General features: G+C 44.1%; 1 protein-coding gene across 4 annotated transcripts in view; it reads right to left on the minus strand.

Moving 5' to 3' along the window:
- The window catches only part of OSBPL9 (oxysterol binding protein like 9), a 180849-nt gene that overhangs the window by 125413 nt on the left and 34963 nt on the right, over nucleotides 1-20473 (minus strand). For all 4 annotated transcript variants that reach the window (XM_056122452.1, XM_056122451.1, XM_056122448.1 and 1 more), the window contains exon 2: nucleotides 7578-7628. In XM_056122452.1, coding sequence (XP_055978427.1) covers nucleotides 7578-7628 — 51 coding nt within the window. The remainder of the gene's footprint in view (nucleotides 1-7577; nucleotides 7629-20473) is intronic.

Raw genomic sequence — 20473 nt, forward strand, 5'->3', positions numbered from 1 at the left:
GGCTGGCCCAAGTTTGACCCCTGGCACCACATACAGTACCCTGAGCAGAGCTAGGAATAAGCCTTGAGCACTGCTGGATGTGGCTAAAATAAACAAAAATGAAAAACAGAGAGGGGAGAGGTCCACAAAAGCCAGAGAGATAGTACAAGGGTTAAGGCCTGTACATATTAGATCCCAAATACCAATGGTCCCCTGAGCACCAGCGGGTTGGCCCTGGTACCCCCAGCACTGCAGACCCCAAAAAGCACTACATCCTTAGGGCCTAGACTGAACCTATGAGGGTTAAGGCCCTGTAGTATCTCTCCAGCTGTTACCCTCCACTTTTTTTTTAATAATAAGTAATCTTTATTGGACACTTCTGCACTCGAATTATACAATTTCATTCATACACCTTTCTTTTTTTAACATTTGTTTTGTTTTGGGGCTGGAGCGGTAGCACAGCTGTAGGGCATCTGCCTTGTGCCAAGCCGGGTTTGATTTCTCTGCCCCTCTCGGAGAGCCCGGCAAGCTACCAAGAGTATCTCACCCACATATATTCAATATACTAAACACAGTAACAAGTCTCAAAATGGAGACGTTACTGTGCCCACTCAAGCAAATTGATGAACAACGGGAGAACGGTGTATGTGTGCTTATTTTGAGGTCACACCCAGCTATGCTTAGCACTTACTCTTAGCTCTGAACTGAGGGATCACTACTGGCAGGAATCAGGGAACCATATGGGGCGCCAGGGAACAAACAAGGATCAACCACATTAAGGGCAAGTGTCTTACCACCATACCTCCCCGAATCTCTGGCACTATATATTGTCCCCTGAGCGCTGCCAGGAATCACCCCTGAGCAGAGAGCCAAGAATAGCCCCTGAACACTGTCAGATCTGGTCCTCCAAACCAAAATTAATTGACAAAAATGAGGGAGGAAAAAGAAAAATTCATCAGATAAGAGCACAAAAGACCACAAATCAATCCTGATCCCACCCAATACTTATAATTATTTTTTTAAAAAAAAGAGGAATCAAAAAGAATAAAAAAAAATAAGCTGGAAAGAATGAGAAATAAAGAAAGAGTATGGGAACAGAAAGAAGAACAAAGTCAAAGAACACAGGCCAGGCTGGATGAAGATGAAAAGGTCTGAGGCAGTGACTAGCAGCAGACATGGGCCCTGTGAATCTAGGCGACACTGTGTCACCACCGATGTCATCACCACCCACATCAGTGGCTGTTCATGACTGTGAAGGACATGACAAAAAACTGTCGGAGAGCATGGCCGAGCCTCGCCACCCCAAAGACTCTATAACGTGAACTTCACAGAACTCGCTCAAAAGTACAGTCAGCAAGGGGTGGAGCTTAGTGGTGTGGGACCGGGTCTCCCAGAGTCTTTTTTCTATACCAGAGGTTCCAAGGATGACAGCGTCACACAACCAGCTAAAGAACCTAGCTCAAGACACAGGTCTTTGAAACACTGTCCAAAGAGCAGATAAGAAACAAATTCTCTGCGGGAATTTTTCCTTTTGTGGTTCTTTGGGAGTTTTTGTTTGTTTTTTGTTGTTGTTGTTTTGGGTCACATCCAACATTGCTCTGTGCTCAGGAATCACTCTGGCCACTGCTCAGGGGACCATATGTGGTGCTGGAGATCGAACTGCGGTCCACGTTTCTTACCTAAGAAGCCAAATGTCCGCTGTTTGAAAATACCACAAAGTAAACACACACACACACACACACACACACACACACACACACGGTTCCATGTATGTGCCAGGTATCTAAGACTCTTTAAGGATATAATGATCCCCACTTTAAAGAGAAAACCCAAGCGCAACGAGCTTACAAATAGTGCCTCTCTCTCCCCCCTCCCTCCCTCCCTTTCTCTCTCTCTCTCTCTCTCTCTCCCTCCTTCCTCTCCCTTTCCCTCTTTCTCTCCTCTCTCTCTCTCTCTCTCTCTCTCTCTATATATATATATATATATACATATATGTCAAAAATAAAGATTCAAACACAGGTATGCCTGGCTCTCCGTCATGCTGTGTGGAAGAGAGAATTTTGAAAATGATCCTGAGTGACCCTTGCCCTTGCCTGTACAGTAGGCAGAATTCTGAACCGGTCCTGAGTGACCCTTGCCCCAGTATTATCTCCTCTCCTGTGGGTGTGACGGGACCTGACTACAAAGGAGTCATCCCTGAAGTGATTATATGGCAAATGAGAAAACATGCTAATTTGTGGAACTTAATCCAATTATAAGAGGCCTTTTAGAAGAGAGCACAGATTGCTCAACAGGCTAAGCATGCATCCCAGGGTATAGGCAGCCCGAGGATCCTATCTTGAGCACCAATCCAGGAGTAGTCTCTGAGTATCACCAGCTACAGTAAAGTAAATAAATTAAAATTTTTATTTATTTGGCTTTTTGGTCACACTGCGGGATGCTCGGGGGTTACTCCTGGCTCTGCACTCATGAATTACTCCTGGCAGTTATCAAGGGAACATATGCAATGCTGAAGATTGAACCCAGTCAGCCGCTTGCAAGGCAAGTGTCCTAAACACTGTACTGTCTCTCTGGCCTAAATCGATAAAAAAAAATTTAAAAACAGAGTCCTTTCTGTAGCTGGCAACTGAATGAAAAGTCAGAGCAGGACTGGCTGCACCAAGCTAACCTGTAGAGAGGCCACATGACAAGGACTCTGCAGATGCCAGCAGTCAGCCAGTCTGAAACTCAGATTCATCCCACAACCGAAGGACTGGATTCTGCCGACAACTGAAATGAATTTGGAACCTGGTTTCTCCTTGAATTCTTATTTAGAGCTTCCAGAATAAAGTTTAACTTGGCCGGTAACCTGGTTTCAACCTTGTGAAACCTTAAGCAGAAAACCCTTGAGATACAGGTCTTATCTACAGAACTGTAAGATTATAAAAGGACAAAGGGAGTGTGTGTGTGTGTGTGTGTGTGTGTGTGTGTATTTTGAAAAGTAAATTTCTGCCACTTCAACAAGTTTAAGTATTCAGTAAGTGAATTTATTTTGTACAGCCATCATGTCTACTCCCAAAACTCTCATATTCCAAACCAAAAGTGCAACCTTTAAGTCCCCATCCCTGTGCCTCGCAACATCTGGAAACCACCATTTTGCTTTTGTCTCTGTGATTCTGACTCTTCTGAGTTCTTATATAAGAAGAATCAACATTTGTCTTTTTGTGACTGGTGTATTAATTTCTCTAACCCTGGGTGCCTTTTTTTTCTTTTTTTGCTTTTTGGGTCTTACCCAGTGATAGCCAGGTGTTATTCCTGGCCTCTACATCAGGAATTACTACTGGCAGTGCTTGGGGGACCATATGGAATGCTAGGGATTGAACTCAGGTCAGCCGTGTGCAAGGCAAACACCCTACCCACTGTACTATCGCTCCGGCCACTAACCCTGGGTGCTTTAACTCTTGGTAAATGCAAACAATACTACTACGAATATGGACAGATAAATACCTGTTTTTCACTCGAGTAATTTTTCAATTATTTGGGATAATATAAACATGTGTTTTCAGTACATTCATTATCTTGAAAATTGAATATATAAAAGTAAATAAAAAAAATTTTCCATTTGAACATGACCACTAGGTCCCAAATAATAGGTGAAGGGGTTGGGGAGACAGTTCAGGGATTAAGATGCATATTCCTTTCCTGCAGAGGACCCAGTTCAATCCCTGGCACATGGTTCCCTAGCATCACTTGGTACAGCCCTGGAGGTTCCTGGGAAATGGAGGTGAGGAGGTGAGGCCCTGGAGACACCCAGTCTCTCGGGCATAGCCCAGGTTATCACTAGCACAACTAGGCCCTTATGCACTGCATTTTGGAGCTCTTACACTGAACCACTGTCTCAGTCAGCTGAAAATAACTGTTGCAACCCTGGACCCCTGGAGACTGCTTCAATGAATCCCAGCCCTCAAGAAAACAGACAAAGAGAAGTGTCTTCTTGTGAAATTATTTCTGAGGCAAAAAATCTTTAATGATAGCATACAGTCATTTTGTATTCCCCAAATAAGTTCACAGGTCTAGGAACTGAGAACTGACAGCTACTGACATCAATAGAAAGCAAAACCCAGACATCACGTGCCTCCTGATAAAAGAACACACCACTACCTATCATCTTGCCCAAAGGATCACAGCTGAGTCTCATCCAGTCTTTAGAATCAGCTGTTGAAGTGTCTGTGTGTGGGGGGGGTGTGGGGGGGGGGGGCCTGGAAGGGGGGGCGGGGAACAGAGACAGAGAAACAAGCTGAATTGTGAATTGTACCAGCATCTAGTCAGCAAAAGCTGCACTATGAAAAACACCAAAAGACCGGAGGGCCTGGATTCTTCAGCAGATGAGATGCAGGGCAGAGAAATAGCTCAAAAGGTGCAGTTTATGCTTTGCAGGAGGGAGCCTGGGGTTCCATGGCACCACCTGGTCCTCCAATACACAAGGAGCAGCCCCACAATAAAAATGAACAAAAAGAACAAAAGATATCAATTTAAGTGGACAAAACACAGATTTGAAATACAGAATGTTGGGGGAGGCGAGAGATAGTTAGTACAGCAGTTATGTTGCACTCAGAACAGGAACCTGACACCAGTTCGATTCTCAGTACCACTAAGTACCCCAAGCATTGCTGGGTGGAGCCTGGAAGCCCCCAGCACCATCCAGGCAGGGGTGACTGAGTATCCCTGGCACTTCAGGGCCTGAAGCATCAAATCCTCAGGTCTTTACACCGAAACTCTGGCCCAATTGGCTAAAACTTGCCAGAAAACTTTAGCCACCGCAAAAAAAAAAATTATATATATATATATGTATGTATGTAATAATGCTAATCCGATAAGTGACTGATAGGATGGTGGTTAGTTTAAGAGATAGGAAGGGGGATATAATTTGGGGTTATATAGAGACGTTTTCTGGGTGGTTGGCCAAATCTTATTTCTTAGCCTGGGTAATAATCACAAGGGTTAACAATTCACCAATTTTCTTTTTAAAAAAGGATATAAGATGTAACAATGAGACAGTGGCCCAAATCCAGACTGAATTCAACTGAAGGGCTGTCTCAGTACAACTCTGCCAAAATCTTGCTATTAGTCTCTCTCAAGCCAAGAATGCAGTTAATACCAGACTGAGTGGTGACTGAGGTCAATAGCAAGTGCTTAGAAAAGCAATTAAATCGAGACAAGAGAAATCAAAGCAAAGGAACGATATGAAAGAAAAAAGATGTGGCTCATCTTGGAATGTGATTTTTTTTAAATCTTTGTACTACCGCTTCTGCTCAAAGAAAGCTTGTCTCATTTCCACCCTGCTAACTGACCACAAAAACTTCAAGATCAGCACCATTAGATTTTTATTTCTTTAGTTTTTCTGTTTTGTTTTGCATTTTATTTTATAATTTGGTTTCTCAGTTATTTCCCAATCCTATGAAGAAGCTACTGCTGATAAAGAAAGATATAAGCTTACCAAATATATTCCTATCTCCAGAAGTGCAGGTGCAGGTGGGCCAGAGAGATAGTACAGCAGGAAAGGCGCTTGCTTTATACACAGCCCACCTGGGGGTTGGTCCTCAGCGCCCTGAGCCCACCCGAAATGATCCCTGAGCACCAGAAGTGATCCTTGAGAGCCAGAAGTAATCCCAGAGTGAGACAGAAGTAAGACCTGAGTACTACCCCAAAACAAAACAAACAAAAAGCTACAGATACAGAAAAAGAGATGTCAAAAAGAAAGCAGCAAGAGCCTCCAGGCCATGAGAAATACCAAACTTGGATTCGACAGAGGAAGGCTCTTTGCTACAACAATCAATCCAGGCATTCTTAGTTGCCTTTAGTTATCTGGACAGTGCTGAAAACTAAACAAGCAATTACAAACGTCGCGTCGTTGTAGCCTGCGCTGTCCAATAAGATGGCAACCGGAGACATGAAGCTACCAGGTACCAGAAGTGTACCAGAGTGTAAAAGACACGCTGGGTTTTAGAGACTTGCTATGAAAAGAAAAGGGTCCGCATTTCTTAACTTTTAAAAAATTCATTATGTGTTGAAATATTGTGGATATTATTGCTTCACATCATGAAATATGCTGGCCTAAGTAAATATTATTAAATTAAATTTACCTGTTTCTTTTTACTTTTTTGGTGGGAGAGGTGGGACTTTCCAAGCAATGTGCAGGGGGGCCAGGGGTTATGCCCAGTAATTCTCTGCCATCCAGCCTGGTGGTTCAATGTGAGGGTCCAACGCTGAGGTGCTGACTTGGGCCCTGCGATGGTGGGGCTCCCCTGGGAACCCCAGCAGTGCTACAGCCTCTAAGGCTACACTCAGTGATTCCAGAGAAGGAGAAGAAACGTATGGGGCCTGGGCTTGAACTGAGGTCAGGCACGTGCAAGGCACATGCACTAATTCCTGCTCTCCCTCCAGGGCCTCTTTCTACTTTATAAATGTAGCCCCTACAGACTTACTTATATATGTGGCTTGCAGTACGTTTCTAGCAAACATTAAACAGAAGAAACAAAGCAGCTGAAAGTGATGAGATTTGGGGGGTTAAGAGACTTAGGGGGGTCTAGCTCAAAGTGGTAGACCCCATGTCTTTCTGCACAAGGTTCAGGGTTTGGTCCCCAGCACTATAGGGCTCCCCGGTTCTGCTGAGTGTGGCTCTGGTGGCCCTTGATGACAGGAATGCCATCCTCCCCAACAACAAAACAGAAAAACATCAACAACCAAAAAAGAAGGGAAAAAAAAAGGAGGATGATTTGGGGGGCAGACCCAGCAGTGCTCAGGAGCTATTCCTGGTTCTGGGCTCATAAGAGATGCCTGGTATGCTCAGACGATGCTTTGCCATGCCAGGGTTTAAACCGGGGCCGGCCACTTGTAAGGCAAACACCCTATTTTCCATACTAGGTATCTCTGGCACCCCAAAATTGGCGGGGGGGGGGACAGATGGTGGCTCATACTGAGCAGTGTCAGGGGCAATTCCAGATTCTGTGCACAGGAGAGATTCCTGGAGCTCAGAGGACTTAATGTGACGCTGGGGTGTCCAACCCAGTTCACGGCCACAGCAGCCACATGCGAGGCAAGTGCCTTTTCTCCTGTACTATCACTCCAGCTCCCTGCAATGTTCAAAATTAGAGGGTTTTTTCCCTACTGTGTGCTCTGCAACTACATTTCAACACATTGTAGCTTCATTTCCTGTCTAAAATGGGGTTAAAAAATTTATGAGCTGGAGAAAGAGAGATTATGCTACAAGTCTTGCCTGTGGCTGCAGCTGCAAACCTGGTTCCAACCCTCAGCACCACATATAGTCCCTGGAGCAATGCCAAGCACTGAACCTGAGCATAAAGCCAGGAGTAGCCCCTGAGCACTGCAGGACGTGTTCCACCCTCATCCCTCTCCCCCCCCCGAAAAAAAAAAACCAAAAAAGCCATTATCTGCATTATTAGGACATGGATTCAGCATTAAAACATGAGTATTGAATTCTATTTTGTTTCTCTGTGCTTTAGCTGTCTGTCCCAATAATTAAAGAACCTCAAATTTAATTTCCACCAAGACATATTTTTCTCTTTTTTAAAATAAGTTTTCATAAAATGAATACTCACTCTGAGTCTAACACATCCTCTGCGAGAGCCTCTCATCATTTTGTCCTTGGACTAAAAGAAAAACAAAAACATTCAATGAATAAAAGATTAACAGACTTTTAAAGCTATCTAGGGATCAGGAGACAAAATTCACGGTAGTTCCTCCCTTCTCTCCAGCTCCTTTTTATCCTTATCACTTAAAGATAAAAACTGGCAGATTTAAACTTTTAAATATCTTATAATCTATACAAATAGACTTAATCAACATTTTACATGTACATTTAATATAACACCCATTACACTACAATTTCCATTCCTCCTTCATAATCCTGAAACAGAGTGAAGTGTTTCTCATAGTTCAGTAAGTCTGAAAATTATCTGAAAGGTTAAGAATCAATCCCACATGATTCTGACTCAGAGAGAAAAAGCATGTTTTGAAAAAATGCTGCAATTTCTCCAAATGGGCCACAAATTTTGCCTCAGAGACTTCTTGTTCAATGTTCCTCAGCCTGGAGTATCCTTGACACAGGCCCAAGTACAGAAGAAGGTGGATGAGAGTGACGCTGAAGAGACACAAAGTGGCTGGGGACAGCTGTGAAGGCCCTGAGTGCCACCAGGGCCCAGGAGCACCACATCCTCAGACCTTAGCACTGGGCTGCCTGCCCAGTTGGCCAAGTATCACCGTGGGTGGCCCCCAGTATCACCATGGCTAGTGCTACCTGGAAAGCCCAAAGAAAAACAAACCAATCCAAAACAAGAGATGCGGGGACCAGATCCTGAAGTGTCTGCAAGAAAATGGTCAATATAGTTTATTCAATAGCTAATGGGGAGCCACTGCAGGTCTTCGAGGAGAGAAATAACATTCTCAAAATCGTGTATTGGGGGCCGAGGATATGGCTCAGTGGTATGGTACTGCCTTGAATATGAGTGGGCATGGGCTTGAGCCCCAGCACTGCTTGATACCACCAGGTACAATTCCTGGCACCACAGCAGTAAGAACAACAGCAACAACAACAAAGATGTATTTTAAATACAAGGACTATGGGGTGGAGGGGATGAGGGGAGGATGCGACTAGCAAGAGATAAACACTAATGCCCCTCTCTATGGGCACTTTGCACACTGTAAAACTCACCCCAAAATTGCAGGTAAGAATCATCACATCTTATAAGGGAGAGTGGCACCAAGGAGAGCAAGTAAATGACCCCGTCTACGTATGGGCGATGGGAAAACAGAGCAGAGTTAGGCACACCTGCACAATTTAGAATGGCTGTTCACAAATCCTTCTCCCAGGTCATATTCATGCTCTGCTCTCCCGGAAAACTCCTCTTCCATAGTAACATAAGCCCTGTCATTCTCTTCCCACCAGTACATGGAGCTGAAGGGAAGCTCATGGGATTAAATGCCCCATGTGCCTAAGTGCTGATAACTGACCAAGCTGGCCAATCATCACAGGATCCACTATAACCCACAGGGAAATGAAGAAGAAATGAAGAATCCTTTCCCAGATGCTTTTCTGCTGCGTTAGATAGAGGCAAGAGCTCTCCTTTCTGCGTGCTCTTGACACCTTCCATAGTCCTTGTACCTGAACAAAGCAACGACTGAAACTCTAAGTCTCAGCTGCCAGATGTCGCCAACTACAACCTAGCCCAAAGCAAACAACCCCGCCCAAGCTTAAGACATTCACTCGATATGAGAGGATTGAATTTGAGAATTTTAGTCACATCTGGAAATGGAAGAGTCCAACGCAGTCCCACGCCAGCAATCCTGCTACTAGGTGTTATCTTACAAATGCTCTCAAACTGGCTGAAATATACTCTCAGCAAGGAGGCACAAATAGTTGTGCAAGCTATAGCCCGGGTGCGAGATCTCTCCCTGCTTCCAGCTACAATCCAGCACATCAAGAAAGGATAACCCCAATAATTCAGAATGCTGCAGTCTTTTCAATGGAGTGTGAAAAAAGGATTCCCCACAAAGTGAAGAGATACAGGACTGGTATTTCTACTTCTGAGAGGTTCCAGAGCTAGCATAGCCTATTAGGTTTGGTGACTAAAGTTTGCTTTTTGTTTTGTTTTGTTTTGTTATGGGTCACACCTGGCGATGCACAGGTGTTACTCCTGGCTCTGCACTCAGGTATTACCCCTGGCGGTGCTCAGGGGACCATATGAGATGCTGGGAATCAAACCTGGGTCGGCTGTGTGCAAGGCAAACACCCTACCCGCTGTGCTATTGCTCCAGCACCTAAAGTTTGCTATATTTTTTGTTGTTTTCATTTTTGTTTTGGGGTTTGTTTGTTTGCTTATTTTTTGGTGTTTGGGTGTTTTTTTTTGAGGAGCATCCCAAGGTGTTCAGGGTGGGCATGGGTCATTCTAGGCAATATCCCTGGCAGGTCAACTGATTTTTCTTACAAAGATGTCAAGACCAGTCTTTCTAACAAAGAATGCTGAGGTAACTCGCATGCCCATATGCAAAATAATGAAACTGAACTGCCAGATGCCACACAAAACCACTAAGTTTGGGGGCTTGTTTTTACTGGTTTTGGTTTTTGAACCACACCAGGCAGTGCTCAGGCTCTGAGTTCAGGGATCATTCTTGGCAGGGTTCACGGGACCATATGGGGTGCCGGGGATAGAACACAGGTCAGCCACTTGCAAGAGTACATTACACCCTAACCACTATATTTTTGTTCCTCCCCACCCCCAAAACCACTAAATTATTAACAAGCTAAAACTATTAGGTTCTCTTTGAGGAAAATACAAACATCTATTGTGACTAAGATTGGGCAATGTGTTCTTAGTTAATAATACCAAAAGCACTACCAACAAAAGAAAAATAAACATCATCATGCTGAAAAACATTGATACTTCAAAGGACACAAACATGAAAGTGTGAGCTATCAACCAAGATGCTCAAAGAAACAACAGACTTGTATAGTAAAGTCACAGGCTATAAAATCAATACCCAATGGCTTTCTTATACACAAATATTGAGACAGAAGAAAGCAATATGAAAAAAGTAATCCTATTCACAATCATGCCCCAGAAAATCAAAACCTCAGAATCAGCTTAACTTTGTATGTAAGTTTTCTGTACAAAGAAAACTACAAAACACTACTTCAAGAAATAAAAGAGGACACAAGGAAATAGAAACATATCCCCTGCTCATGGAGAGGAAAATTAACATTGTCAAAATGGCAATCAATACTCCCGTGATCTCTATAAGAATACCCACGAAATTCTTCAAAGAAATTGATCAAACACTCCTGAAATTCATATGGAACAACACACTCCCCCCTCCTCCATGAATAGCTAAAGCAATTCTTAGGGAAAAAGAAGATGGGAGGTATCACCTTCCCCAGCCTCAAACTCAACTACAAAGCAGTAATAATTAAAACAGCATGGTATTGGAACAAAGGCAGTGCCAAAGACCAATGGAACAGAGGTGAATATCCTTATACACATCCTCAAATGATCACCTAATCTTTGATATGGGAGCAAGAAATGTGAGGTGGAGCAAGGAAAGCCTCTTTAACAAATGGTGCCGGCAAAACTGGACAGCTACATGAAAAAAAAAAATGGGCTCAGACCTCTACCTAACATTATGCAAAAAAGGCAGATCAAAATGGATAAACACCTCAATATCAGACCAGAATCCATAAGATACATTGAAGAAAAGGTGGCAAAACCCTCCACGACACTGAAGTTAAAGGTATCTTCAAAGATGAAATGCCACTGACCACGCACATGGAGACAGAGATATACAAATGGAACTATTTAAACTAAGAAGCTTCTGCACCTCAAAAGAAACGGTGACCTGAATTCAAAAACAGTTTACAGAATGGGAAAGGATACCCGCCCAATACCCTTCTGATAAAGGGTTGATATCAAGGATCTACAAGGCACTGATTGAACTCTACAAGAAGAAAACATCCAATCCCATCAGAAAATGTGGTGATGAAATGAACAGAAACTTTACCAAAGAAGAAATCCGAATGGCCAAAAGGCACATGAAAAAAATACTCTTCATCACTAATCAGGGAGATGCAGATCAAAACAACAATGAGATATCATCTCACACCACAGAGACTGGTCCACATCCAAAAGAACAAAAGCAACCGGTTTTGGTTTGGATATGGGACTCTCCTTCACTGCTGGTGGGAATTTCCAGCCCTTTTGAAAAACAGTAAGAGCTGTTACTGACTGGATTCCACAGGATGTCAAAAGACCGCATGGCCGCCCACCTACCAGATGGTCAGACTTCTTCGTCAAGATCATGAACGATCGGTTTGAGGCCCTTCATGTTCCCAGAGCGAACAGATGCCATTGGGCTACACTAGCACGCGACAGGGACAAATGGAGACGTTACTGGCGCCCGCTCGAGCAAATTGACGACTAACGGGAAGTTAAGTGAAGTTAAGTGATTAAGTGATTTGAAAAACAATATGGACGTTTCTCAAAAAATTAGAAATTGAGCTCCCATTTGACCCAGCAATACAACTTCTGGGAATATATCCCAGAGATGCAAAAAAGTATAGTAGAAATGATAGCTGCACTTGTATGTTTATTACAGCACTATTTACAAAAGCCAGAATCCGGAAAAAACCAGAGTGATCGAGAACAGATGATTGGCTAAAGAAACTCTGGTACATCTACACAATGGAATACTATGCAGCTGTTAGGAAAGATGAAGTCATAAAATTTGCATATAAGTGGATCAACATGGAGAGTATCATGCTAAGTGAAATGAGTAAGAAAGAGAGGGACAGACATAGAATGGCTTAGTACTCATTTGTGGAATATAATGTTACACAATGGGAGACTAACACCCAAGGATAGTAGAGATAAGGGCCAACAGGATGACTCCATGGCTTGGAAGTTGGTCTCACGTGCTGGGGGGAAAAGGCAGCTGGGACAGAGAAGGGACCACCAAGTAAATGATGCTTGGAGGGCTCGCTCAAGATGGGAGGTGTGTGCTGAAAGTAGACTATGGACCGAACATGATGGCCACTTGGTATTGCAAACTATAACACCCAAAAGGGGGGGGGGGGGGAGAGAGAGAGAGAGAGAGAGAGAGAGAGAGAGAGAGAGAGAGAGAGAGTAAAAGGAATGTGCCTGCCACAGAGGCGGGGGTGGAGTTGGGGGGTGGGGTGGCGGGAAGGATAATGGGAACATTGGTGGTGAAGAATGGGCACTGTTGGAGGGGTGGGTACTCGATCATTGTATGGCTGAAATGTAAGCACAAAAGTTTGTAAATCTGCAACTGTATCTCACAGTGATTCAATTAAAAAAAATTAAAAAAAAAAAAGAAAGAAAGTGTGGGTTAGTGCGGCGGATGGGCTGTGGCTGAAGTGGGATGCGGAGCCTGGACTTGATTCCCATCAGCCATGAGTGTGCCAGTTCCCAGAGCATCCCAGGAGTGCTCCCCAGCAGCCCCTAACAGGCACCATGAACCGTGTCCCCCAAGTACCATAACAACTGTAAGTGAGCAAGAACAAGAAGCTCCATCTTGAGCTGCACATATTTTTATTTTGCTTTTTGGGTCACACCCGGCAATGCTCAGTTCTGCCTGGCTCTGCACTCAGGAATTACTCCTGGAAGTGCTCAGGGGACCATACTGGATGCCAGAGGTTGAACCTGGGTCAACTGTGTGTAAGGCAAATACCCTACCCACTGTACTGTCACTCACACCCCCTCCACATAAACTTTTAGACTTTTCACTCACCCCTCGCCTTTCCCATGTTAACAAAATGTTCCTATAACTGTGTGTTTAGTACTAAACAAGGCTCTAATCACAGGTAAAAAGGAAGAACCAACAAAAAGGCCAGAGAGGTAGTACAGTGGCACTTCCTAAAAATGGCTGACCTGGGTTCAAGACTATGCACCATATCTGGCCTCTCAAACCCAGGCCTTCCAGGAGTAATCACTGAGCACAGAGCCAAGAGTAAGTCCTAAGCTCCAGCAGGCTTGGCCTAGAAACCAAAATTAAAAAAAAAAAAAGTCCCATACCTGATGGCGTCACATAGATGACAAAGACCAACGCTGCGCATGAATGCTGATGTTATCCTTTACAAATAAGAGGCTGATGTGCCCAAGTGATTTCAGGACAACAGCATGACCCTTATTTCATGGCAGGACCCCTTTCCCCACCTGCCTGCCACCATTTCTAGTTTTGACATTCCCTTTACCAGTTCTTTGTAAACCCCAAATTCCAGTTTGAGAGTAAGTAAGATGGTTTGGGGGGTCAAGTCCACCATCCTCTTAGGCTGCTGACACCTGAATTAATCTCTTTTTCTTATGCCACCCTTTGTCTCTTGAGTACTTGCCTTCAAGCAAGGAAGCAAACTGATCTTGGATCTGGTAAAACAATGACCAAAAATGAGAAGTGGGGGAGGGCGTGGGAGAAATAAGAATGTGAAAAAAAATAAAGAGACCAACACAGGTGCCCTCCCCTGCCATTCTGCCTGCTGGATCTGTGAGCCTGCGGTCTGCACCAGACTCTGGCCCTCATCCCTCGCTCTGGCGATCCCGACGTTCTGTGAAGAAATGGCAAAGAAAAGCAGCAAGACTGTCTGCCTGAATTTCAGAACTGCATTTTTGAAAATTTAAGTTTCCAGGCCGGGGGAAGGGGTGGGGGGCGGAGGGAAGCGGGGAGGAAAAACCTTCCTGAGTTTCGGTCTGACAATTTTTTAGGGCGTTTGCCTTGCGCACGGCTGACCCGGGTTCGATTCTTCTGTCCCTCTCGGAGAGCCCGGCAAGCTAGCAAGAGTATCCCGCCCACACGGCAGAGACTGGCAAGCTCCCCGTGGCATATTTGATATACCAAAAACAGTAACAAGTCTCACAATGGAGACGTTACTGGTGCCTGCTTGAGCAAATTGATGAACAATGGGATGATGGTGCTACAGTGCTACATGACACCAAAAGCATAGAAAACAACAACCAAAAAACAGGTAGAAAACCTGGACTTCTCTTTCTATCCATCCAAAGCCCCTCGTTTCTGTCTTTTAAAAAATCTCCCAAATCCTTTAACACTCCCAGCATAACCACCCTCATCCAGACCTCTTCAAGATGTCCCAGCAGACTCGTATTTTACTTTTTTTTCTTTTTTTGGCAGTGGTCAGGGGTTTCCTGGCTCTGCACTCAAGGATCACTCCTGACAGGGTTCAAAGGATCATTTGGAATGCCAGAAATTGAACCCAGGTTGGCCACGTCCAAGGCACACCTCCTGCCCACTGTACTATGGCTTTGGCCCCAAAACTCCTATTATCTACTCCTCTTTCCTCCAGTCTTGCTCCACACAGTAGCCAGAGGAGTGTATTCCAAGTATCTGGGAAGGCTATTTCCTTGATTTCAAAATGAAACAAGTAGGGCTGGAGACATGGCTCACAGGGTTGAGCACATGCTCTGCGTACAGATTCAGTTCCCAGAACTGTATGGTGTTCTGAACATTGCCAGGAAGCAAACCCCAAACAAAACCAGAAATAGCCTTAAGGCACCACCAGGTGTGGCCCCCAAACCAAAAATAAATAAATTAATTAAAATAAACCTAAACCTAAAAAATAAACCTTCCCCTCCCACCAAAATTCAATGGTTCAAGCATTGGTCTTAGGATAAAACCCGACTTTCTTAGCATACCCTCTCCAGAGACCCTGCTTGTCTGATCCAGTCCTGCCCGGAACACCCCCACACTTCTGTGTGACGGTCACATAAACCAGCAGTCTCTGAGGCAAGCCAATTTCCCTCCTCTAAAGATGTTCTCCATGAAGTAACTTCATCTACCTTCACTTCATAACTGGCTGGTTCCTACTCATCCTTTCAGTTTCCTGGAAAGTGGGCCTGTTCCTCAACACCTGGATTACTTCCATTCCAGACCTGCTCCTAAAGTTCTCTTATCACACTTTTCTTTCCCAACACTGTAAGGCAAGAAACTTACCTGAATTACTCAGTGCTCCTTTAAAAAGCCCTTTAAAAACCCAAGAGTCTTCCAACAATTCCACATACGTGAAGACTTGTTATGTTGTTTTCCCTGATCTGAAAGGATAATAAAAACTTCTTTTATTCCCAGAGGAGGGAACATTACAGTCCGGAACCTAGGAACTCAGGAATAGTTTCCTGGGTACCAGGAGGTGGGAAGCAGTTGTCTTTTTCTATCTGAAGAGTAGAGAAAAATCACTTTTCCTCAAGTCTGCAGTCACTGAATCACAAACATAAGACAACCGAGCCAACCCTTCCGGCATTGCTCTAGAGGTAAGGACTAGGGCAAACACAGGCTAGCATATTAATAGCTGAATTATATATGAAATCTCTGATCCAAAATTCCTTGCGTGTGTATTCAAGGTAAGATATTCTTATTTTAAGAACCTTCCTAAAGTGGGAGAGAGCTCCACAAGAGGAGTACATGCCTTGAGCAAGAAGCCCGGGTTTGGTACAACACTGTATGATCCCCCAAGCATCTCTGGGAATAATCCCCAGGCATAGAGCTGGGAGGAGTCCCCAGCCACTGGATATCATGACACAAAAATCAAATAAATGAACACATTCATATACATGGGTTGGAGCAACAGCACAGTGCAAACAGCACAGCAAAAAGCAAAGCCTTTCACTTTGCACGTGGCCAACCCGGGTTCAATTTCTCCGTCCCTCTCGGAGAGCCCAGCAAGCTACCAGGAGTATCCCGCCTGCATGGCAAAGCCTGGCAAGCTCCCCGTGGCATATTCGATATGCCAAAAAACAGTAACAACAGGTCTCACTTCATGTTCCTGGAGCGAGCAGATGCCATTGGGCTACACTAGCACATGATAGGGACGAATGGAGATGTTACTGGTGCTCGCTCGAGCAAATGGATGAACAACGGGTGGACAGTGCCAGTGTTGAATGATAATACAAGTGCAATTTCAAATTTTAGTAGATATCATCTATGACCTACATAGATAGTACTGTTTCAACAGCAAGTAATCTGAAGCTTCTGCTATTTCAATTGTGTTAGCCAGAAAACTAAAATAGTTACTAAATTACCTACCCTAGAACAAATTAAATTTGATAGCTCCTGTTTTGTTACTAAACTTATTAAATCTATCTCAAAAGAACTGTTGTCCTTTATGCTACAATCATATCTGCTGCACTTTAACTTTTTGCATGACTGTTTTTCTCCAAAACGCTGACTCTACTGTGCACCAACCAATACTGTGTGCATATCCTCGGTGCTAAAAATCTTAAGAGTACTAGACTCTCTACAGTGTGCTGCCCACTCCACCAATCTAAAATAGCTATATGAAATGGGGAGATGGTACAAAGAGCCGAAGCACATGTTTTGCATAAGGAAGCTCTGAATTCCATCCCTGGCAGCACTAGGTCCCCCTAGAAACCATCAGGAACAACCCCTGAGTGTGACCTGGGAGAAGCTCCAGAGCACAGCAAAGTCTAGCAAAAAAAAAAATAATAATAATAATTAAATATATAACTTGATCATGACTGCAGCTCCCAGGAAACCAAGAAAAAGAGCCTAGCCGCCCAAAGTTTTAATGTAAAATAGTTGGGTATACAATTAGCATAGCCAAAGAATCTCCTGAGAAGAAAACTACAATGAGGTAGGAAACCAAAAGAAACTTTTTGTTAATGAGAATTAAGCAGCTTGTCAAGAAAATTAATAAAAATTAGTAACAATTTTCCATTCCCATCATAAAGATTTATTTCTGAAAAGATCACATCAATCTATTAGAATGTATCATTGACCTTGTCAAAATTAACTGCAGAAATTATTCTGGAGGGGGCTGGAGAGACGAGAGCTCAGGGGCCAAGTGCATTCTTTGTACGCTGGAAGCCTGCATTTTTTCCTGGCACAGCATGGTCCCCCACAGAGCCCCTGAGCAATGCTGGGTGCTGTCCAAAAAGGAAAAAAGAAAGAAAACTATTCTAAAACACAACAGAACTTATTTAGGCTCCAGGAGGGAGTTTTGCGTTTCTGTACACCATCTCTCACCAAACCCATTCATCACTACCATCAAATATAGACAGAGACAGCTCGCTCTCTCTCTCTCTCTCTCTCTCTCTTTCTCTCTCTCCCTTCTTTCTCCTCTTTTCCCCCAGCGACCACTTTAGGAAAGAAGGTAAAAGTTCAGCATGCTGAAATATATATATGATATTAAATATTATTGACATTTCAGGTTTATAACAAGTATCACCCTGCTACCACACCATTATAATCTCTCAAATTAATGAGAAAGTTACAATGAAAACCCCAGTAAGTAACAATAAAATGCTCTCCACATTCCATTTTATTTAATCTTCATAACAGCCCAAGAGATTTTGTTCCCATTTTACAAATGATACCCTACCAGTCCGCGGTGGGCCAGCCATGGACTTGACACTGGCCCTTCCTCCCAAGTCATTCCAAATGTGTCTCTCTGGCTGCACCACACTTCATTCCAGCTACTCTGTCACTAACAGTTTAAGGTTATTGGCATCTCGCATCTCGCTTGGCATCTTTGCAGTCAAATTTTTTTTTATTATCTTTTTTTTGGGGGGAGGGTTGAGGGACTCATACTGAGTGATGCTCAGGGGTCACTCCTGGCATTGCTCGGGGGACAATATGGAATGCCAGGGATCGAACCCCAGTCAACTGCATGCAAGGCAAGCGCCCTACCCGCTGTAAAATGTTTGCAGTTTTATTTTGCCTCCCTCATTATTGGTACAGAAAAAGACTTTCAGATCTTAAACTTTTCAGATCAATCAAAAAGTAATACTTACATATTATTAAAGATTCAGAAGACAGAAAAATATAAAGAAGAAATGATTGACTCATTATTTCTTCAAATTGATGTTAAACCTTCTGGGGAGGTTTTTGTTGCATGCATTTTCTATGTGTGGGAGCATTATATGTACGTATCAGTGTGATGTGTGTGAACATTGGCCGGCATTTCCCATGTTGCTTAAACCCTGCACAGACGTTTTCAGCCAGTGTCTTGCAACATCTGTTAGATAGCCTTTCTCTGTGATTTTTGTTTGTTTTATTTCATTTTGGCTTTTGGGCCACACTCAGCAATGCTTAGGGGTTACTTCTGGCTCTGCACTCAGGAATTATTCCTGAGATGTCGGGGATCAAACCTGGGTCAGCTGCATGCAAGGTATGTGCCCTCTCCAGCCCAGTTTCCTTCGTTTTTTGACTCAATATTACTGTTTTGCCATTCACCCTTCAATGGACATGTTATTTCCATTTCTCCCAGGTCTTGCTTTCAATTCTTGTAGGTATATACTCAGAGGTGGGATGCTGGACATCTGCTTCTTTGCTGTTTTGTTTTTAATTTTGAATCGAATCACTGTGAGTTACAAAGTCCCAGCGTTATTTACGATTGCGTCTCAGACAGGCAGTGTTCCCGCAGCAATCCCCTCACCAATACCCATTTCCCCACACCCCTAGCCTTTCTGTGTGATGGGCACTTCTTGGTTTTCCCTCTCCCCCTCCCCTTTTTGATGAGTTGTGGTTTATAGGACTGTTAGCGAGAGGGTAACACGCACGTCACTTCCTTTTAGCACCTAATTCTGGTCCAGAGTGACCATGTCCCTCCATCATTGTCACAGAGGTCCCATCCCTCTCTCCCTCCTCCCCTTACCTGCACCCTGCTTACCAAGTTCTTCTGCTCTTCACATCGGTTGCCTTTGGGCATTTGATAAGTGATATTACCCCATGAAATTTGGCTGGAGCGACAGCACAGTGGGTAAGGCATTTGCCTTGCACGTGGCCAACATGGCTGACCCTGGTTCAATTCCTCATCCCTCTCAGAGAGACTGGCAAGCTACCGAAAGTACCTCACCTGCATGGCAAAGCCTGGCAAGCTCCCCGTGACATATTCAATATGCCAAAAACAGTAACAACAAGTCTCACAATTTGTTGTGAGACGTTACTGGTGCCCGTTCAAGCAAATCGATGAACAACGGGAGGACAGTGCTACAGTGCTATTGAGGGGAGGGGGGATCGTAGGATGACCACAGCTGGCAATGCTCAGTGCTTACTCCTGACTCTGCACTTAGGGATCAGTCCTGGCAGGTCTCAAGAGAACAAACCCATGTTGGCTTTGTGTAAGGAAGTACCCTACCTGCTCTGGCCCGATATTGTGAATGTAGAGCCAGAGAGATAGTACAGTGACTATGGCACTACTGAGGGTTTTTTGGGGGTCCCACCCACCAAAAAAGTATTTGTTCTGTTTGGGGGGGGGCTGAAGGGGGTGAACTCTTCAGAGGCACTGAGGCTCTGTTCAATGTGAGACCTGGAGGGTCCTGAGGTACTCAGGTCCTGCCACGCCAGGGATTATTCAGGGCTATCCAGGTGGTGGGGAGGTTGGGCTGGTCCTGGGGGGTGCTTCATAACCATTCAGGGCGAGGGATCCTAACAGAGTGGGACACCTGCAAGGCAAGCGTCTTAAACCCTGTACCCATGGTCTTCAACCAGCAGTTCATGGACTGGGGCTATTCGCAGTACAAGGTTGAAAGGCACAGGTTCACCGCCTTGCTTGTGCATGGCGGCCTGTGAATCAGCATGCAGGACGGGCCAGTCTGTAGGTGATGGGAGAACGCTACCCCATACTATTGTGATGGTCCTCAGTGTTCGATTTGTTAATAAACCTTTGATTCTACCATCCTTCAGGGGAAAAGGCAAGAAATTTTTGCCCTTCATCGACAGAATCATACACCTGTTATACAGTTTGGGATTTTTGGAAACAGCTTTGAAATGACTATTTAGAAACTAAGAAAAAAAGACCACAAGAGTAGCACAGTGACAACAATTCTCAAGAGGAAATTAACAGGTTGAATGTCAGTCTGAAGCTTAATATATAACTGGTTTTACAAATGGGTTAACAGTCTAATAAAGTCAATTATTACATTTTACACATATATTTTTTTCTGTTTGTTTTGATTTGGGGCCA

The sequence above is a fragment of the Sorex fumeus genome, unplaced genomic scaffold (assembly GCF_029834395.1).
Source record: "Sorex fumeus unplaced genomic scaffold, SorFum_2.1 ptg000045l, whole genome shotgun sequence".
Classification (NCBI taxonomy): Eukaryota; Metazoa; Chordata; class Mammalia; order Eulipotyphla; family Soricidae; genus Sorex; species Sorex fumeus.